Raw genomic sequence first — 16,942 nt, forward strand, 5'->3', positions numbered from 1 at the left:
CTCACAGTCATCACACGGCACACATACTGAAAGGCAGTGATGATATCAGTCCACATTCCTCTTCAGCGGGCAGAAACTTTCTCATGGACAAAGAGAGTGTCTAACTTTCAACCATGAGCTGCAGACGCCGGGCTCTTTCTTGTCTGGTGCTGCTGATAAATAAATATTTTGTTTAAAGTTTAAACTTTCACTCGGGTTTTGTTAGATTCGAGATTGATGTATTTCTGTTTGACTGTGTGTTTCTGTGATTTGTATTTTTCCCAGTAGCGTCCATCATCACTCCATCATGGGAGCTTAAAAGAGTGGTGTGCTGTGTTAAATCTGTTTTGTTAAGAATAACCAAGAACAGATCTGGAGGCCTTCCCGAGGGGTGAATATATATCCCAGAATGACTACCTTTGCCTCCATGTCACTCCCTAGACGGAGCAAGGGCTTTTTAAATAAAAAATGGGTTGCAGAAGAATACTGAGTGTCTGTAACTCTGCCTCTGCTGAATCTACTGCACCAAAGCAAAAGAAATTAAATTTTCATCTGATTGATAAGTTTGAAGTCTGAATTGAGGATGATGAGATATGTGAAATAATGCAAAGACAATACACTTGTCTTTCTATTGTTTTGTCTTCACTGGATGCATGCGAAAGCTAAAACACAGATGGACCATTGTAGTCATGCATAATTGACTCTTATGAGTTATTACTCCCACAAACTGACAAGTTAGTCAGCCTAACTCATGAATTACTTGTTAAGTCTATTTGAGCAGTTATTGATTTAACATCTGACTCATTTATGACTGGATGTTTACTGTATATGACAATGTGTAGTAAAAAAAAAAAAAAATATATATATATATATATATATATATATAATTTTTGCTTAATATTATTTATAAATATTAAACTATTTTATAAACAATAAATAACATCTTAAGTCATATTAAATTATTTTTCACTTTACATTTCCACATTAGGCGGATACTTTTATCCAAAGTAACTTACATCAACTGAACTGTAGTAGAAATGCTCAGGCATTAAGATAAAGCCCAAGATCACTTAAATGAGACAAAAACAAGTTTTTCTTCAATAACAAACCCAAAGTGGGTATAAAAAACCGATAGCATGAAGACCTGAGCTGAACTCAGCCCCAAAAACACACAAACAGTCTCAGGTTGGACAGCAGATCTCTATTCTGTAGAAATGCGGGCTGCACTGAACTGACATCTTGACAAGCAGTATTCAGAGAACTGAAGAAAGCAGAAAGAGTGTCGCTTCAGTGCTCTTCAGCTGCTGGTCGCCTGCAGCAGTGATGTGGAAAACACTCTGCTCAGGCTGTGTGGGAACATGCAGCGGGTCGACACACTAATGATGGCCTCTCACTAAATTCCTGCTTCGCCAGAAAGCAGCACTTTTAATGAGAGGGTAGTGTAAAGCCACTGGTTTAGGCTTAATCTATTGACAATAAACTTTTCCACCCCCACAGTACAAATGTTTATTAGTCAGTTAAGTGGCTCTGTGAATGTTGAGTGAATGCAGACATATGAGAAAACGGTTATTTATTTACATTTCCTGGTTTCCTCAGCAGCAGGAGGGTTTACTGGCTTTTGGGGCTCTCACACATCTTTGTGGTGATTTTAGACTGCCATCTTGTGGCTTAGCAAGGACATTTAATTAGACATTAGGTATGTTATGGCATAATATATTGTGCATAGTATGCTGCAGTAAGTGTACTGGATTTCTACTGAACAAACATGTTTGTATGCAAAAGTGGGTTTATAAATTTATAACTGTCATTGGAGCTAAATTTAAAAGTTGTATTTTAATTTGTTTGTTTATTTGAAATCAATACTTTTATTCAGCAAGGAAGCATTTCAAATAAATAAATAATGTTTTACATTTCAAATAAATATTGTCCTTCAAACTTTCTGTCCATCAGAAAAATCAAAAAAGAAAAACACTTAACTTTCCTCACTTTATTACACAGCACAACAATTTTTTAATAAATATTCATGATATAACATATACCGTAAGACTTATTTCTGAAGGGTCACGTGACACTGAAGACTGAAGTAATGATGCTGAAAATTCAGTTTTGCCTCACAGAAATAAATTACATTTGAAAATATATTCAAATAGAAAACAGCTTATTTCAAAGTGTAATAAGATTTCACAGTATTACAAATTTTACTGTATTTTTATTAAATAAATGCAGCATAATATACTTCTTTTAAATACAAAAGTGTATCTTTTATATTATGAATAATTACAATAAATTTAAATCAAAATATAGTGATTTAAAATAAATAATTTTTAAGCAGGCTTGATCGTACTGACTTATTAAATGTACATCTTTATGTGACATGTATAGAAATGTGTTACTAAAAATAGCCTTTGTTGTTGTATGGAGCTCATGACAATATTGGCAAGAGAAAATGGTTGAAAATTATTGTTGAGCCCTGAGGCAGTATACAGCAGATATTGTGCAGTATGCAGTGAGCAATGTGAGCAATCCCTACATTAGTCATGAACCTTATCAGCACGACAAAGCTTCAACTTTGAAGAGTAACTGTTTGAATTTGGGATTTACTGACAGACTGTGCAGTTCTTTTGAGAAGCCACCTCTCTCTTCATCTGGTTTTCTCTCTCTCTGTGTAGCTGGCAGGTTTAGGGAGAGGCAGGCAGCATGGCTGAACCCAGACGCGACAGCACCAGCAGCCTGCAGCGCAAGAAGCCGCCATGGCTAAAACTGGACATTCCCACTGCTCAGGTGTCCGTGGACGAAGCTCCAGCTTTTGTTCAGGTACTAGCACCGTTATCTACCTCATCTTCAGTGCATAGTGTACCTCTGGTTTCCAAACCTGTCCATGTCTCTCTTTTGCAGCCCTTGAAGAGGCATAATTTCCATCGCAGCATCAGTATGCCTGTGGAAACATCTCATCTCCCCTCTCCTCCACGTGACCTCTTTGACCCCCGGCGAGCTGCTTTCCAGCGTCAGTCTTCAATCACACAAACCATCAAGAGGTAGGAGAGGCATTACATGTGGCTGTTACTCACATCTGCTCTTACAGAAGCCATTAGATTTGAGATTCACATCCTTTCCAAAGGTCAAACTCTGTTCCAAAACCTAGTTAGCTGTCTCAATAGACATTTTATAGCAAGACTGGTACAAACGGTTTTGGCGCCATTGTGTGTGTCCATTGAGAAGTCAGTCACATAACGCAATGAGACAACCTCACTAAATGTTGGACAAGGTGAAAAGAAATATATATATATATATATATATATATAACATTTCACAGAAAACAGTTTTTTCCTTAATATTTGTCTGATATTATGTTTATGCTTTTAGATTGACAGTCCTTATGAAAATTAAACATAGCTTCTATTTGAGTTAGGATGCTACTTTAAAGGATTAGCTCACCCAAAAACCCGTAAAACATTTGTTTGTCTTCCGAACATAAATTAAGATATTTTTGATGAAATCCAAGAGCTTTCTGACCCTGCATAGACAGCAACACAACTACCACGGTCAAGGCCCGGAAATGCGGTAAGAGCATTGGTAAAATAGTCCATGTGACATCATTGATTATACCTTAATTTTATGAATCTACAAGAATATTATTTGTGTACTGTACAAAAAAACAACAATAACGACTTTATTTAACAATTTATTCACTTCTGTGTCTTCGACGCATGTATTTGACAGTTCTTTGTTCACAAAAAAAGTATTCTCGTAGCTTCATAAATTTACGGTAGGACAACTGATTTGAAATGGACTATTTTAATGATGTACTTGCTACCTTTCTGGGCCTTGAACATGTTGTGTTGCTGTCTATGCAAGCTCTCGAATTTCATCAACTATATCGTGTTTGGAAAGACGTGAGGTTGAGAAATTAATGACAGAATTTTCATTTTCATCCCTTTAAGATACATTAGCGAAAAAATTGCAAATATTTGTGTGAAATTCCCCATCACATACATTTAGATTAGATTTCGAATGTGAAAATTCATCAAACTGTGGTGAATGTAACCAATTCTTTAGAATGCAGCTCACTGCATTTTGGAACAAAGCTAAATGACCACACCAGCATTCATTTCATGGTGTTTTAATCTTGTTGTGGGAGTTATAATTGCATGAATGCGCATTAATGTAGCCTATGATAATGCATAATTTGTTCTTGATCTTGCATCTGTGAATCGAGTGTGATTCTGCAGTCAGCATTGTAGCACCTTTCTGGTTGCAAGCCAATGTTGCCAGGCTTTTTTATGATTTGTTTGCTGAGACTGTTTTGAGTTGAGATGTGATAGGAATGTGCATGTGATTCCTGTGCCGGAGGCTTTGAAATTCCTCATTTCATGGCTCCATTTCATGACTGATAAACCACATCTGAAAAGAACTAGTGTTTGTGGGCCTGTTTACATGGTTTCTATGTGGACGACACCAATTGTCAGCCTTGTTTTGTGTATTTCTGTGCATCCTTGTATGTATGTGTGACTAGCACATGTCTCTCCCTCATATGCTACTCATTAACTCTTGCACACTAGTTCACTGATAATAACCCTCCTGTTGGAATACTCTGCTTCTGCTCATCTTGCTAATCTTGCTCTCTGGCTCTTGTTGATCTGTTTTCCAGTTCTTCTCCTTCACTCTTTTCTTTTTCTCTTCTGCTTCTTTTCATCGTCCTGTTCTTCCTCTCCTCCTGCCCTCCGTCCTCTCGGGCCGTCCACAGCAGCAGGAGGGTGCACTTTGAGAGGATTAACACTGTGCCCATTAAGGGTCACCGTGCAGGGCGGCACAGTTTCAGACGGCACCAGTCCCTCTCCAGAACCCTGCTCAGGTACAGAGGAGCGCAGGAGGCCTGGCGAGGGAGCTTTCACACACAACACACACACAGGGGGAACCTGTTCACGTGACACTGTACCATCTCTCGTCAGTTATCTTCAGTATTACAGTTGTAATAGTAGTTGTTCCCATGTAAAACACCATCCATTGCCATTTACAATACATACTCACAGGAACATAAGGCACACAGGCTGCCACTAACTAATCCTATATGCTATTTAACTACTAATATGAACACTTTAGGTAGTAATGTGTAGCTTCATATTACTAATATGCACCATTTAGGGATAATAAGGTACAGTGACAGAAGTTGTGGGAAAGTAATGGAAATTCCTATAGTGGATATTTTTTTTCCTAGTTATGAAAAAGCTGTTTGTGAATGCAGTACAATCTGAAAATCGAAAAACCGTGTTCTGTATTTACAAATCACAGGAAAAGTAAATAAAACATTTTGGAAATGTGCTTGATTCCAAAGCAAACATTAAAATTAACGGTTAAAGCAGTTTAAGGTTTAATACATATTTTATGTACACTATGTTTAAAAGTTTGGGTTTATTTATTATTTTTTTAATTGATACCTTTATTCCACAAGGATGCATTTAATTGACTAAAACACATTTAAGACATGTATGATGTTACAAAATATTTGCATGTCGAATAAATGCTGTCCTTCTGAACTTTTCATTCATTAAAGAATCCTAAAAAATGTTTTTATAAATCACGGTTTCCGTGATATATTAAGCAGCACAACTGTTTTCAACACTAATAATAATAATTTTAAGAAGTTTCCTGAGCTTCAAATCATCATATTAGAATGATTTCTGAAGGAAGTGACAATGAAAACTGAAGTAATAATGCTGGAAATATCTTTATATTGAATTATGTTTAAAAATGTAATCAAATACAAAACTATTATTTAAAATTGTGATGATATTTCACATCTTACTTTTAAAAAAGAAAGAAAAAATCACATTGATGCCTAGATTCTGAACTGTATTTAATAAAAGTGTACGCTGTGTATTTTTACTGCTTAAGTATAGGTTTGTTAGCGTAGCAATATGCTACACTGGGAACCCTAACACAAACTCAGACTAGTTTATGACCGTTTTTGTATGTCTTGAGGTTTTCTTTGGGTTTAGGCTTGTAATTAAATATAGTATGACTATGAAAATGTGCAAGCATTGTAAGCATGCATGGTCAGAGCTACAGTAAACATTAGCTAAAAGAGACAGCACTGGCTGGCACATACTGTACAGCCTTGTTTACTGGTCACTTTCTGGTTTAATGCCTCACAGACCTCCAGCCAGAGGTCATCCATTGTGGTGTTTGAGTCTATAATCTTTCTGTCAAAAACCGTATTGACCACACCACTATTGGAGAACTACATTCTCCCTCAGTGCATGTTACATCAGGAATGATTTTGTCTGAAATCACTGAATATGTTTACACATGGTTGTGATTCTCAGCAGTTGTCATGCCTTTCATGACTTCAGTCTTTTGTCAGGGACAAATGAGGTTTCTTATCACCACATGCTTTCACTGTCTCTGACCGTTATGATTTCAACACGGCTCATTGTTGCCATTCTTCAAAACTGAATTGAGCTTATCACAGAAAACATTCCAATACTTCATGCCGCTATATGAGCCCACGACACTTTCATCTTCAGGTTTCTTATGCGGTTTGACACTGTGCCCAGACTCTTTCAGATGAAACTGAATAAGCCTCAATTTGAGCCATGTTTGTTGCCATCCCCTTGTGAGTCAGAAAGATGAGATTAGATTGCTCTCTGTGTCTGTGTGATGCTGATCCAGGTGTTCTAGTGAACCGTGTCCTATTTATAGACAGCCAGTGTAGTTCGTACTGGACAACAATGGATATACAAACCAGTGCTGTTTTATTTTTATTATTATACCATTATAGTATTTATTAATATTTTACAATCAGGTATGTGACCCTGGACTTAAATGGGGCAGTTTTTTAAAATCTAGATATATGTCATCTGAAAGCTGAATAAATAAGTTGGATGATATTTAGCCAAGATACAACATCAAATCAAAAATCAAAATATTTAGAAAATCAGATCAGAAATACTTTATTAATCCCTGTAGAGAAATTAGGTTAATTACCGCAGCTCCAAAACAACAAAGTACAACAAAAAATAGATATGCAAGAAATAAAAATAAAACTACTAATATTTAAGTAACTAAACAAGTAAAAATATAAAATAAAAAACTGCAGTTAAATTTTTCCTAATTAAGTTTTTAGCAATGCATATTACGAATCAAAAATTACGTTTTGATATATTTACAGTGGTAAATTTACAAAATATCTTCATGGAACATGATCTTTACTTAATATCCTTTTTTGACATAAAAAGAAAACTTGATCACTTTGACCCATACAATGTTGGCTATTGCTACCAATTTTCCCGTGCACATCATAACTGGTTTTGTGGTCCAGGAGGGAAATACATGTATGTATTATATACATCATATACATAGTCATGAGGAGTTTATTGTTGATCTAAAATATAATTAGTAAATGTATAACTTCCTGGACTTCTCAATTACAACTTTACCACACAAAAAAATTACTCTGTTAACCATAGTTTCTGCTAAGATATCATGGTCATTTAAAATAGTAATAATAATAATAATAAATAAATAAAACTGAAATCTGAAAAAAATAAAATAATAAATAAAAAAATAAACAAGAAATAAAACATAATGACAGAAAAATTCTTACACTGAATGGGCTCCCATATTAATTATTATCAATTAATAATAATTATTATTATTACTTCAAACCAGTATTTTGATAATTTCTTTATTTATATGTTTCTTTTTTGTTATTTTAGTAAACAATAATAATACAGTAGTATTAATAGTAGTCATGATATTAAAAATAAATAAAATGTTATAATAATAATAATAATAATAATAATATCATTATTCATAATATTAATAATAGTTGCAATTAGTTTCCTTCATTTATTCTGCCTGTTTTTTAATAATCTAATGCACATACAGTTTATGGTTAATAATTTTTTTTATGGCTAGTATGTTTTCTAAAGTTACTGGCTTTTGACAGGTATGACTAAAACACAGAGAGGTGATTCATTCTGTATCTCAAAACCACTCCTGTTCTTCAGAAAATATAAAAAATCTATTTATAATTCCTCAACTCCAGATGTTGTAATAGTTACCATGGTGCGTTTTTGTAATGGACCATCCCAGAGTATTTTCATTTCATAAAATGTGATTAATTTTGTGGGTGAGGCTGCAGTTTGCTGGACAGCTGAACTTTCTGTTCTTATTTTATACTGGTTTATATCATTTGATCAGTTTGACTGAAACACAAGTCATAGCTGAAAACATGTCAGCCGTTAGACATTATGAAGCAGATGTTTCCCTAGTTTTTTAGTTTTTTTTAATGACAGCCAAGCAGCTGTGCAGACGGCTCAGACCCCAGCCTAATGTTCCTCAGTGTGTATGTGCGCATGGATTCTTTTTTGTGACAGGACTTTACTCTGAAGCATGCCCGGGCATGCCCCATCTCTATTTCCTTAAAAGTTTGTTAAAGTTACCTCACCCAAATTTCCTTGATCTCATTTGCACACAATCGGGAGGAGACAGTGTGACACACATTTGTGGAAACTACCATTGCGGTGTCCAGATATTGTGCAAGAACATGCTTTAGTGCACAGGTGCAGGGAAACACGAGAGAGTCAGGGATCACATGTGATCTGGGGATGAGCGAGCTCAAGCTGAACAAGGGTTGTGTCGATCGCTCTCAGGGGCACGGCGGACTGGTTCGGGGTCAGTAAGGACGGCGACGCCACGCAGAAATGGCAGAGGAAGAGCCTGCGACACTGCAGCATGCGCTACGGCAAGCTGAAGCCTCAGGTGATCCGTGAGATGGAGCTGCCCAGCCAGGACAACATCTCCCTGACCAGCACAGAAACCCCTCCGCCTCTGTATGTGCCCTCATCTCAGCATGGCATGCAGAAGGTACAGTAGCAGAAGTTATCACTGAAGTGCTTTGTGTGCACCTGTTGTTCTTTCTAACGATGCTCTCTTGGTTCAGATTGTGGACCCGTTGGCACGAGGACGTGCGTTTCGTATGGTGGAGGAGGTAGATGGCTTCAGTGTGCCTCAAACTCCCATCACCCCTGGCGCGGCGTCCCTCTGGTCCTTCAACAGCTCCCGCTCGGGCCTGAACCGCATCCCACGCAGACGCAAGCGCGAGTCTGTGGCCAAGATGAGCTTCAGGGCGGCAGCGGCTCTGGTCAAGGTGAGCATCATCAGACCCTGTGTTACGGGGGACTTTGTACATTTGGAAATGTTCTGGAAATAACTAGACTAGTTTCTGGTCTGGTTTGGGTCAGAGGTCAAGACATTTGTGTAGCGCTTTTCACAACACACATTGTTTCAGATGAGCTTTCCAAAATATCATGATGTTAATGTCTATAACATCTTAATATCTTCATGCCTTCTTAGTCAGATTTAGTTAGTTTTGTTGTAACACACGTGGTTTGAATATTTCCACAGCATAACTAATTTTGTGGTATTTACTAGTTGCCATATCAACACTATGAAGAGAAAAACTGTGCCAAAATTCACAATCTTTTACAGATATCACTGAACATTTATTTTACTATAGTAAAAGTACATTTCTGGCTTAAGTACACTTTTCATCTCAGGTTTTAGTATTCATGTAAAATGACTCAAATCTGCTATTATTTTAATCTCCAATCTGTTATTTATCAGTTTAGATGAGAAACCACGAGAAACAGGTGAAGACTGACGGTCAATTTTTAGTGTTCAGAAGTTATTATTTTCAATTAACGTCCCAAGCATGGTTGCCATGTGTTCATTGTCAAACCCCAAAATAAGATTTTACATTTTAGATGTTACAACATGCCCCTCAGATGTTACAATGTACCCCACCTATGGGGCATGTTGTCACATTTCACTTGCATTTTTTGAGGGGAAATTAAAAAAAGATTATACACTGTAAATATGAAACAAAGTGACGTATTTGTACTAGACAAGGATAAAATTATTGTGGATAAAAAAAATTATGCTCTCAACCCCATTTATACAAACTTGAGAAAGTAAAAATGTGTTACATTGTGCCCCACTCTCCGTTATGTCCAAATGTATATAAGAGCTGGACAATAATGTAGTTACATTTTGTGACAAAATAAACAAAAAAGTATGCAGATTTTTTTCTTTTTTCTTTTTCTTTTTCTTTTAAAATGATAAAATAATTGTCGGGTTAGTGCCAACTTTAATATTTGACAGGAATAAAAACGAGGCTGTGAGGGACTGAAGTACACTGTGTTAAAAGGACTGTACTGTAGTTTAACTTTAGTAGACCAAAACAAATTATGTGCAAATTATGTGATCTAAGCTTTATTAAGTTGGGGTTCGGTGCCTTGCTCAACGACACCTCAGTCGTGGTGTTGTCGACCCGAGACTCGAACCCACAACCCTAGGATTAGGAGTCAAACTCTTTAACCACATAAAAAACAATTCTACCTAATATGACAACGCAGACTCGCAGACATTTGTTATTAATTTCATTCTAATGCTAGTGAATTTGGTGTACATTCAAAACATCTTCATATAAGGGTCTCTACAGTGCTTTTTTCATCTCATACTTTCTCTTTATATGAAGAAATATATTTAAGATGAAATGTTTATGTTTATAAAGCCATCCAGAGCATGTGATTATTGTGTTTGTGTGGTTTCAGTTGTTCCTAAATTCCTTCATATATCTAGAACAAATTTTAGTACTAAAGTTTTTGATGAATCATGATTTGTTTGCAGACATTCGTATACAGTTTTTTGGTTTGCGAATGAGACCCACTATTTAAAAAGTTAAAAATGAATAGAGGTATTTCAATGGCCAGTGAATGGCCACTATTCCCTGCTGACCTTGGAGCAAATGTTGGTGTTCAGACATAGTCAACACATTATTTAATCCACAGCATGACCTTCCAGATTTATATGCAGGTTTATCTACATCCTGTCTCAGCTTCTTGGTTCACTATAAGTGAACACAGACCTACATTAGAGCAGAGCAGAAGCTTGTCTGATAATGTCGAATGAGAACAACTGCTAAGCAGGATTGTTCAGTTACATTTGTAAGGTGGGTCTTAGCGAAGGGTCATCTGAGGTTGTTTGAGTTCATGAGGACACTTCAGATAAATCAAATGTGTGCATTCATTCTTAAAAATAAATGATGAGTAACATGAAGCAGAATATACAGTTCAAAGGTCTCACAACACAGTCTCAGTCACATTGTATTGATTTTTTTCTTAGTGTATAGTCTAAGGTATTTATAGCAAGTACTTTCTCTACTGTGTAGTAAACTATGCTGATAAAGTGTCTGTTTGTGTGTGTTTTAAGGGTCGTTCGCTGCGTGAGGGCACACTAAGACGAGCTCACAGGCGCAGCTTCACACCTGCTAGCTTTATTGAGGAAGATGTTGTGGACTTTCCAGATGAACTCGACACATCGTTCTTCGCCAGGGTAAGCAGACCGGGAAAATGGCACATGCATTTGCTCTCTGGAGACCTTTTGGAGTGTGTGTGTTTATGGTGTGTCTGGCCCCAGGACGCCCTGATGCACGAGGAGATGTCCACCTTTCACGATGAGGTGTTTGAGTCTCCATCAGACTCCACCATGAAAGACGTGGACAGCAAACAGCTGGACGAGTCGGAGCTAACGGGCAGCGCGCTGGACAAAAGCGAGTTAGAGAGGAGTCACTTGATGCTGTGAGATTCACAAAGCATTTATATAATGTCCTTTTCCCTCCCACAGTGATCGTGTAGCTATATCAAGACATATAGTAGACGATTATTAAATGCAGAGAAAGTTAGAGAGTTTAACTTTGTTTAAAATACTTTTTTTAAGTATGTGATATCATTTAATTACAGAAATATGTCATATTAATAATTCAAAATGATATTTTTTTATATAATTATAATATTTTAATATGCAATTAATTAAGATTAATATTTCATACTTTAAGAATACTAATAAAATAATTGTATATTAAAAGTACATTTTGAAATATACTGTATTCGTTTATAAAATTATATATATGAGAAGTGAAAACATATTTGTGACCCTGGACCACAAAACCAGTCATAAAAGTATTTTTTTTTTATAAGCTTTCCATTGATGTATGGTTTGTTAGGATAAGGACAATATTTGGCCGAGATATATATGTATATATATATATATATATATAATGCTTTTAAAATTGTCCAAATTAAGTTCTTAGCAATACATATTACTAAACAAAAAATAAGTTTTGATTTATTTACAGTAGGAAATGTACAAAATATCTTCATGGAACATTATCTTTACCTAATATCCTAATGATTTTTAGCATAAAAGAAAAATTTATAATTTTGACCCATACAGTGTATTGTTGTCTATTGCTGCAAATACACCTGTGCTACTTATGACTTATTAATATTTATATATAATTAATTCATATTAATATTTAATATCTTAATAATATAATAAAAAGTAATACTAAAAAAAAAATTTAATTATAACAAAAATTGCTAAGTGTATATAAGAGTAGTGAAAGCATAGAAAAAGCATATTTTTTTCGGATGCAGTTAATTCCTCACAGAAGAATAATCATCCTATTTCATGACTATTTATTGGCATAATAAGATCTTAAAATGAATAAAATATCTGAATGAATGAACAGGGAACACACATACTGGTAAAAAAAAATGTATAGCCTGAATGCACTGTAAGTCACTTTGGATAAAAGCGTTTCCTAAATACATAAACGTTAACGTAAAATATAAAAGCTCTATAATTCTGTCCTGTTCTTCAAACAGGCCTCTAGAGCGCGGTTGGCGGAAGGCTAAAGAGGGAACATCTGCGCCCCCTAAAGTGCGCCTGAAGCAGGAGGTAGTGAGTGTGAAAGGTCAGCGGAGAGGACAACGGATAGCCGTGCCAGTCAAGAAGCTCTTCGCAAGAGAAAAGAGGCCATATGGATTGGGCATGGTTGGAAAACTGACCAATCGAACATATCGCAAGCGCATCGACAGCTACGTGAAACAACAGATAGAGGACATGGATGACCACAGGTTTGAGAGAGTTCAGCTCAAACTCTTCTATTAGACTTTTAGAGATGCTTATAATGTGAGGTGGTTTCTCTTTTGTTTTTCAGGCCTTTCTTTACATATTGGATGACATTTGTTCACATACTCATCACCATTTTGGCAGTGTGTATTTATGGCATTGCACCAGTGGGCTTCTCCCAGCATGAAACCGTCGATTCGGTGAGTGCTGCTACATTTTCAAAAGGTCCAGCAGGTTTGACGCCAAAACGTTTTTTCCTGTTTCTGACCTCATCTGGTGTTTGTCAACACTTCTCATTCTCCCCCCACAAAGGTCCTAAGAAATAAAGGCGTTTATGAAAACGTTAAATTTGTGCAGCAAGAGAACTTCTGGATTGGACCGAGTTCGGTGAGTCATCCCTCTCTAAAGTCAATGAGCAGGAGCTTAAGTTATCATTAAATAAATATCTGATCTGAAGTTCTGTCTAAAAAACGATCTTGATGATCAGTGTTCTCAGGTCAGAGTATTTAGAAAGTAACCACAAAAACATCATGTAACACGAACCTGAAAGCTGATTGCTGAACTTTCCCGTTTTTGTGGTTACTCCCTAATTACTTTGATGATGTGCATCAAAAGTCTGTATAAATTCACGTTTTTCTGATATACACTACCAAAAGTGTTTTTTTTATTATTAATTTATTTATTTTTAAAGATATTAATACTTTTATTCAGCAAGAATGCTGAAAATACATTAAATTGATGTTCGTAAGTAAGAGAAAAGACATTTTGATTTCAAAGAAATGCTGCTTCTTTGTTCTTTTTCTATTTATCAAAGAATCTTAAAAAATGCATCCTGGTTTCCACAAAAAGATTAAGCTACACAAGTGTTTTCAACAGTGATAATAATAAGAAAATCATCATATTAGAATGATTTCTGAAGCATCATGTGACACTGAAGACTGGAGTAATGATACTGAAAATTCAGCTTTGCATCACTGGAATCAATTACATTTTAAACTGTATTCAAATAGAAAATAGTGATTTCTATTAGTCTTTTAAATGCATTTTCAGATTCAAATGTGTAATTCTGATTATGTTCAAGCAATTCATTTTCCTAACGTATTCATTTAAAATGAATGACTATATAAAATGGTAACGTAAGTCATCGTCATTGTCCTCTTCTTATCAGGAAGCCTTGATTCATCTGGGAGCCAAATTCTCCCCTTGTATGCGGCAGGACAACCAGGTACACAAACTGATTAAAAAAAAGCGAGAACTGGAGCGAAATTCGGCTTGCTGCGTGCGCAACGACCGCTCTGGCTGTCTGCAGTCCTTAGAGGAGGAATGCTCTGTAAGTACAGGAGCTGCAGACTCTCACGTTTGTTCACCTGACTGAGAAGCTTTCAGGCCATTGACGTCTTCCTCTTTCTGTTTCAGAGCACTTTGGCTGTGTGGGTGAAGTGGCCTCAGCATCCCAGCACTCCTCAGCTGGAGGGGAAGAACCGAGAGTACGGCTCTGTGTGTCATCAGGACCCCAGGTGAGGGAACATGGCATCACTCCGTACTTCAGTTGACACTTTTCACAGAGACATCTCAAACACAAGACTGTGCTGTGTTTTTGGCAGGACGTGTATAGAGCCAGCCTCAGTAGCTCCTCATGAGTGGCCTGATGATATCACCAAATGGCCGGTAAGTATTGCAGCAAATATAGCATACGGGACCCTGGACCACAAAACCAGTCATGTCGCTAAAGTACTTTGCTGCAAGAGTTGGTTAGCTATACATTATCCTAACATATGCATTACAGATCTGCACCAAATATAATTCTGGGAACCACACCAATCTGCCTCATATTGACTGTACTATCACCGGCCGGCCCTGTTGCATCGGCACTAAAGGGAGGTGAGGACATCTGCTGCTACTGACTCTCACACTGCATGACCAGCGCTGATGCATTTGTTTAATGGACCTGGGTTTTTGCTTAGTGGCTATGTGGGGTTTTGAAAGATCTGGTGTGTTGCTTTGCAGGTGTGAAATCACATCCAGGGAGTACTGTGACTTCATGAAGGGATACTTCCATGAGGAGGCAACCCTCTGCTCCCAAGTAAGAAGTCAAATATGTGCTATAAGAGATACTGAACTACATTTAATGATTACTTCTTATGAAATGGCGATGTACATCACAAAATTAAATGATAGCAGATGAGATGCAGATATTAAAAATTAAAGTCTGAGCTGATAAATAAATGCTACATAATAGTCAAAGCAAATTAAATTGTTTGCCAGGTCTTTATGAAGCTGCACAATTATTTAAAAGTTTGGGTTTGGTAAAAAAATTTTTTTTTATGTTTTTGACATTCTCTTATATTCACCAATGCTGCATTTATTTGATCAAAAATAGGTGAATAGTAATATTGTAAAATATATCTATAATTTAAATTAACTTTTATATTTGAATATATTTGAAAATGTAATTTATTCCTATGATGGCAAAGCTAAATTTTCCGCATTAAATTCCAGTTTTCAGTGTGACATGATCCTTCAGAAATCATTCTACAGTCTTAAAAATAAAGGCATAGCGATGCCATAGAAAAATCATTTTGGTTCCACAAAAACCATTTATTCAAAGGTTCATTAAAGAACCGTCTCTTTCTTTTTTATAATCTGAATCTGAAACAGAAAGGTTCTTCAGATGTTAAAGGTTCTTTATGGAATCATTTAAACAAGAAAGGTTCTTCTGTGGAATCGTGAAGCACCTTCATTTTAAAAAGTGTAATATGTTGATTTGCTGCTCAAGAAACATTTATTATTATTATATTAACCATGTTAAAAAACAACTGCTTAACAGTTTTTTTTTATTTTTGGAAACCTTCCCAGATTTTTTTCAGGATTCTTTAATAAGAAAAGATATAAAGAACAGCTTTTATTTGAAATAGAAATCTTTTGTAACATTATACAAATTTCTTAACTGTCACATTTGATCAGTTTAATGCATCCTTGCTGAATAAAAGCATTAATTTCTTAAAAAAAAAAACGTACTGACCCCAAACTTTTCAACAGTGGTGTAACCCTTTATGATCAGTTTAGGTCGCAAGCGAGCGTAAAGCCCTGAACGTTCCACCTCTTGTCAGTACTCACCCACTAGACTAATAAGGCAGTGTGAATAAGAACGGAAGGTAAATCTACCTTATGCTTAGTGCACTATAATCACCATGAAGGTTGCCAAGCTAATCTCCTCTGCATTGGCAAAATCTGTTGTCCTCTGAAAGGGCACACCATGATTTGGCTGGGTCTGAAGCATATGCCAGCTTCAGGTGTTAACTTAAGACTTAGAGCTAAAAGTGTGTTAAATACTGTCTAATGTCTTAAACCTGAAAATTCAATTTAATTTATTATTGGCAAAATTTCAGGATTTTTTCTATTTTTGTAATTTAAAGAAACGCACTACTCTGTCCTTTTCAGGTGCACTGTATGGATGATGTTTGTGGCCTCCTTCCTTTTCTGAACCCTGAGGTCCCAGATCAGTTCTACCGCCTCTGGCTCTCACTGTTTCTGCATGCTGGGTGAGCGACTGAAGCCCTGTCCACATCAATAACTAAACAAGAAGGCAAAATTCACTGCAGATGAATGCTCCATTCACACCTAGAGCGAAATAACAAAAAAATGAAATGAGAAGGAAAAATATCACAGGCTGCATGGTCATGGACTGGTCACAAAAACAGTGAAACAAAAAAGTGAAACTATGCAAACGAAAGTTCCGTTAAGATCAAGAAAAATACAAAAGCATATGACAGGTCTATTCAAACCAGCAGCCAAACAAAGAGGCAAAAACTGTCAAACAAATTGTCTATTCAAATAACCATAAAAATAAACATTCAGTCATACATAGGGCAAAGACATAAGTGAAACGAAACAAAACGAAAAAGCAAAATATCACTGTGTGGTCGTGAAGTGGTCAAACAAAGAGCAAAATAAAAAAACTTGCAATGAAACCTGCTATGCAAAT

At 36.2% G+C, this 16,942-nt stretch overlaps 1 protein-coding gene across 2 annotated transcripts in view; it reads left to right on the top strand.

Moving 5' to 3' along the window:
• rhbdf1a (rhomboid 5 homolog 1a (Drosophila)) overlaps positions 1–16,942 on the top strand; it is a 51,403-nt gene that overhangs the window by 30,083 nt on the left and 4,378 nt on the right. The window contains exons 2-17 of one of the 2 annotated variants that reach the window (XM_059559252.1): positions 2,649–2,793; positions 2,875–3,014; positions 4,724–4,831; positions 8,634–8,847; positions 8,924–9,130; positions 11,254–11,376; positions 11,461–11,621; positions 12,711–12,962; positions 13,046–13,157; positions 13,270–13,344; positions 14,126–14,287; positions 14,374–14,474; positions 14,562–14,625; positions 14,744–14,838; positions 14,965–15,040; positions 16,399–16,499. In XM_059559252.1, the coding sequence (XP_059415235.1) occupies positions 2,677–2,793; positions 2,875–3,014; positions 4,724–4,831; positions 8,634–8,847; positions 8,924–9,130; positions 11,254–11,376; positions 11,461–11,621; positions 12,711–12,962; positions 13,046–13,157; positions 13,270–13,344; positions 14,126–14,287; positions 14,374–14,474; positions 14,562–14,625; positions 14,744–14,838; positions 14,965–15,040; positions 16,399–16,499 (2,108 nt within the window). In that variant the 5' untranslated portion in view covers positions 2,649–2,676. The remainder of the gene's footprint in view (positions 1–2,648; positions 2,794–2,874; positions 3,015–4,723; positions 4,832–8,633; positions 8,848–8,923; positions 9,131–11,253; positions 11,377–11,460; positions 11,622–12,710; positions 12,963–13,045; positions 13,158–13,269; positions 13,345–14,125; positions 14,288–14,373; positions 14,475–14,561; positions 14,626–14,743; positions 14,839–14,964; positions 15,041–16,398; positions 16,500–16,942) is intronic. The other variant, XM_059559253.1, reaches the window with a different exon arrangement.

The sequence above is a fragment of the Carassius carassius genome, chromosome 1, assembly GCF_963082965.1.
Source record: "Carassius carassius chromosome 1, fCarCar2.1, whole genome shotgun sequence".
Classification (NCBI taxonomy): Eukaryota; Metazoa; Chordata; class Actinopteri; order Cypriniformes; family Cyprinidae; genus Carassius; species Carassius carassius.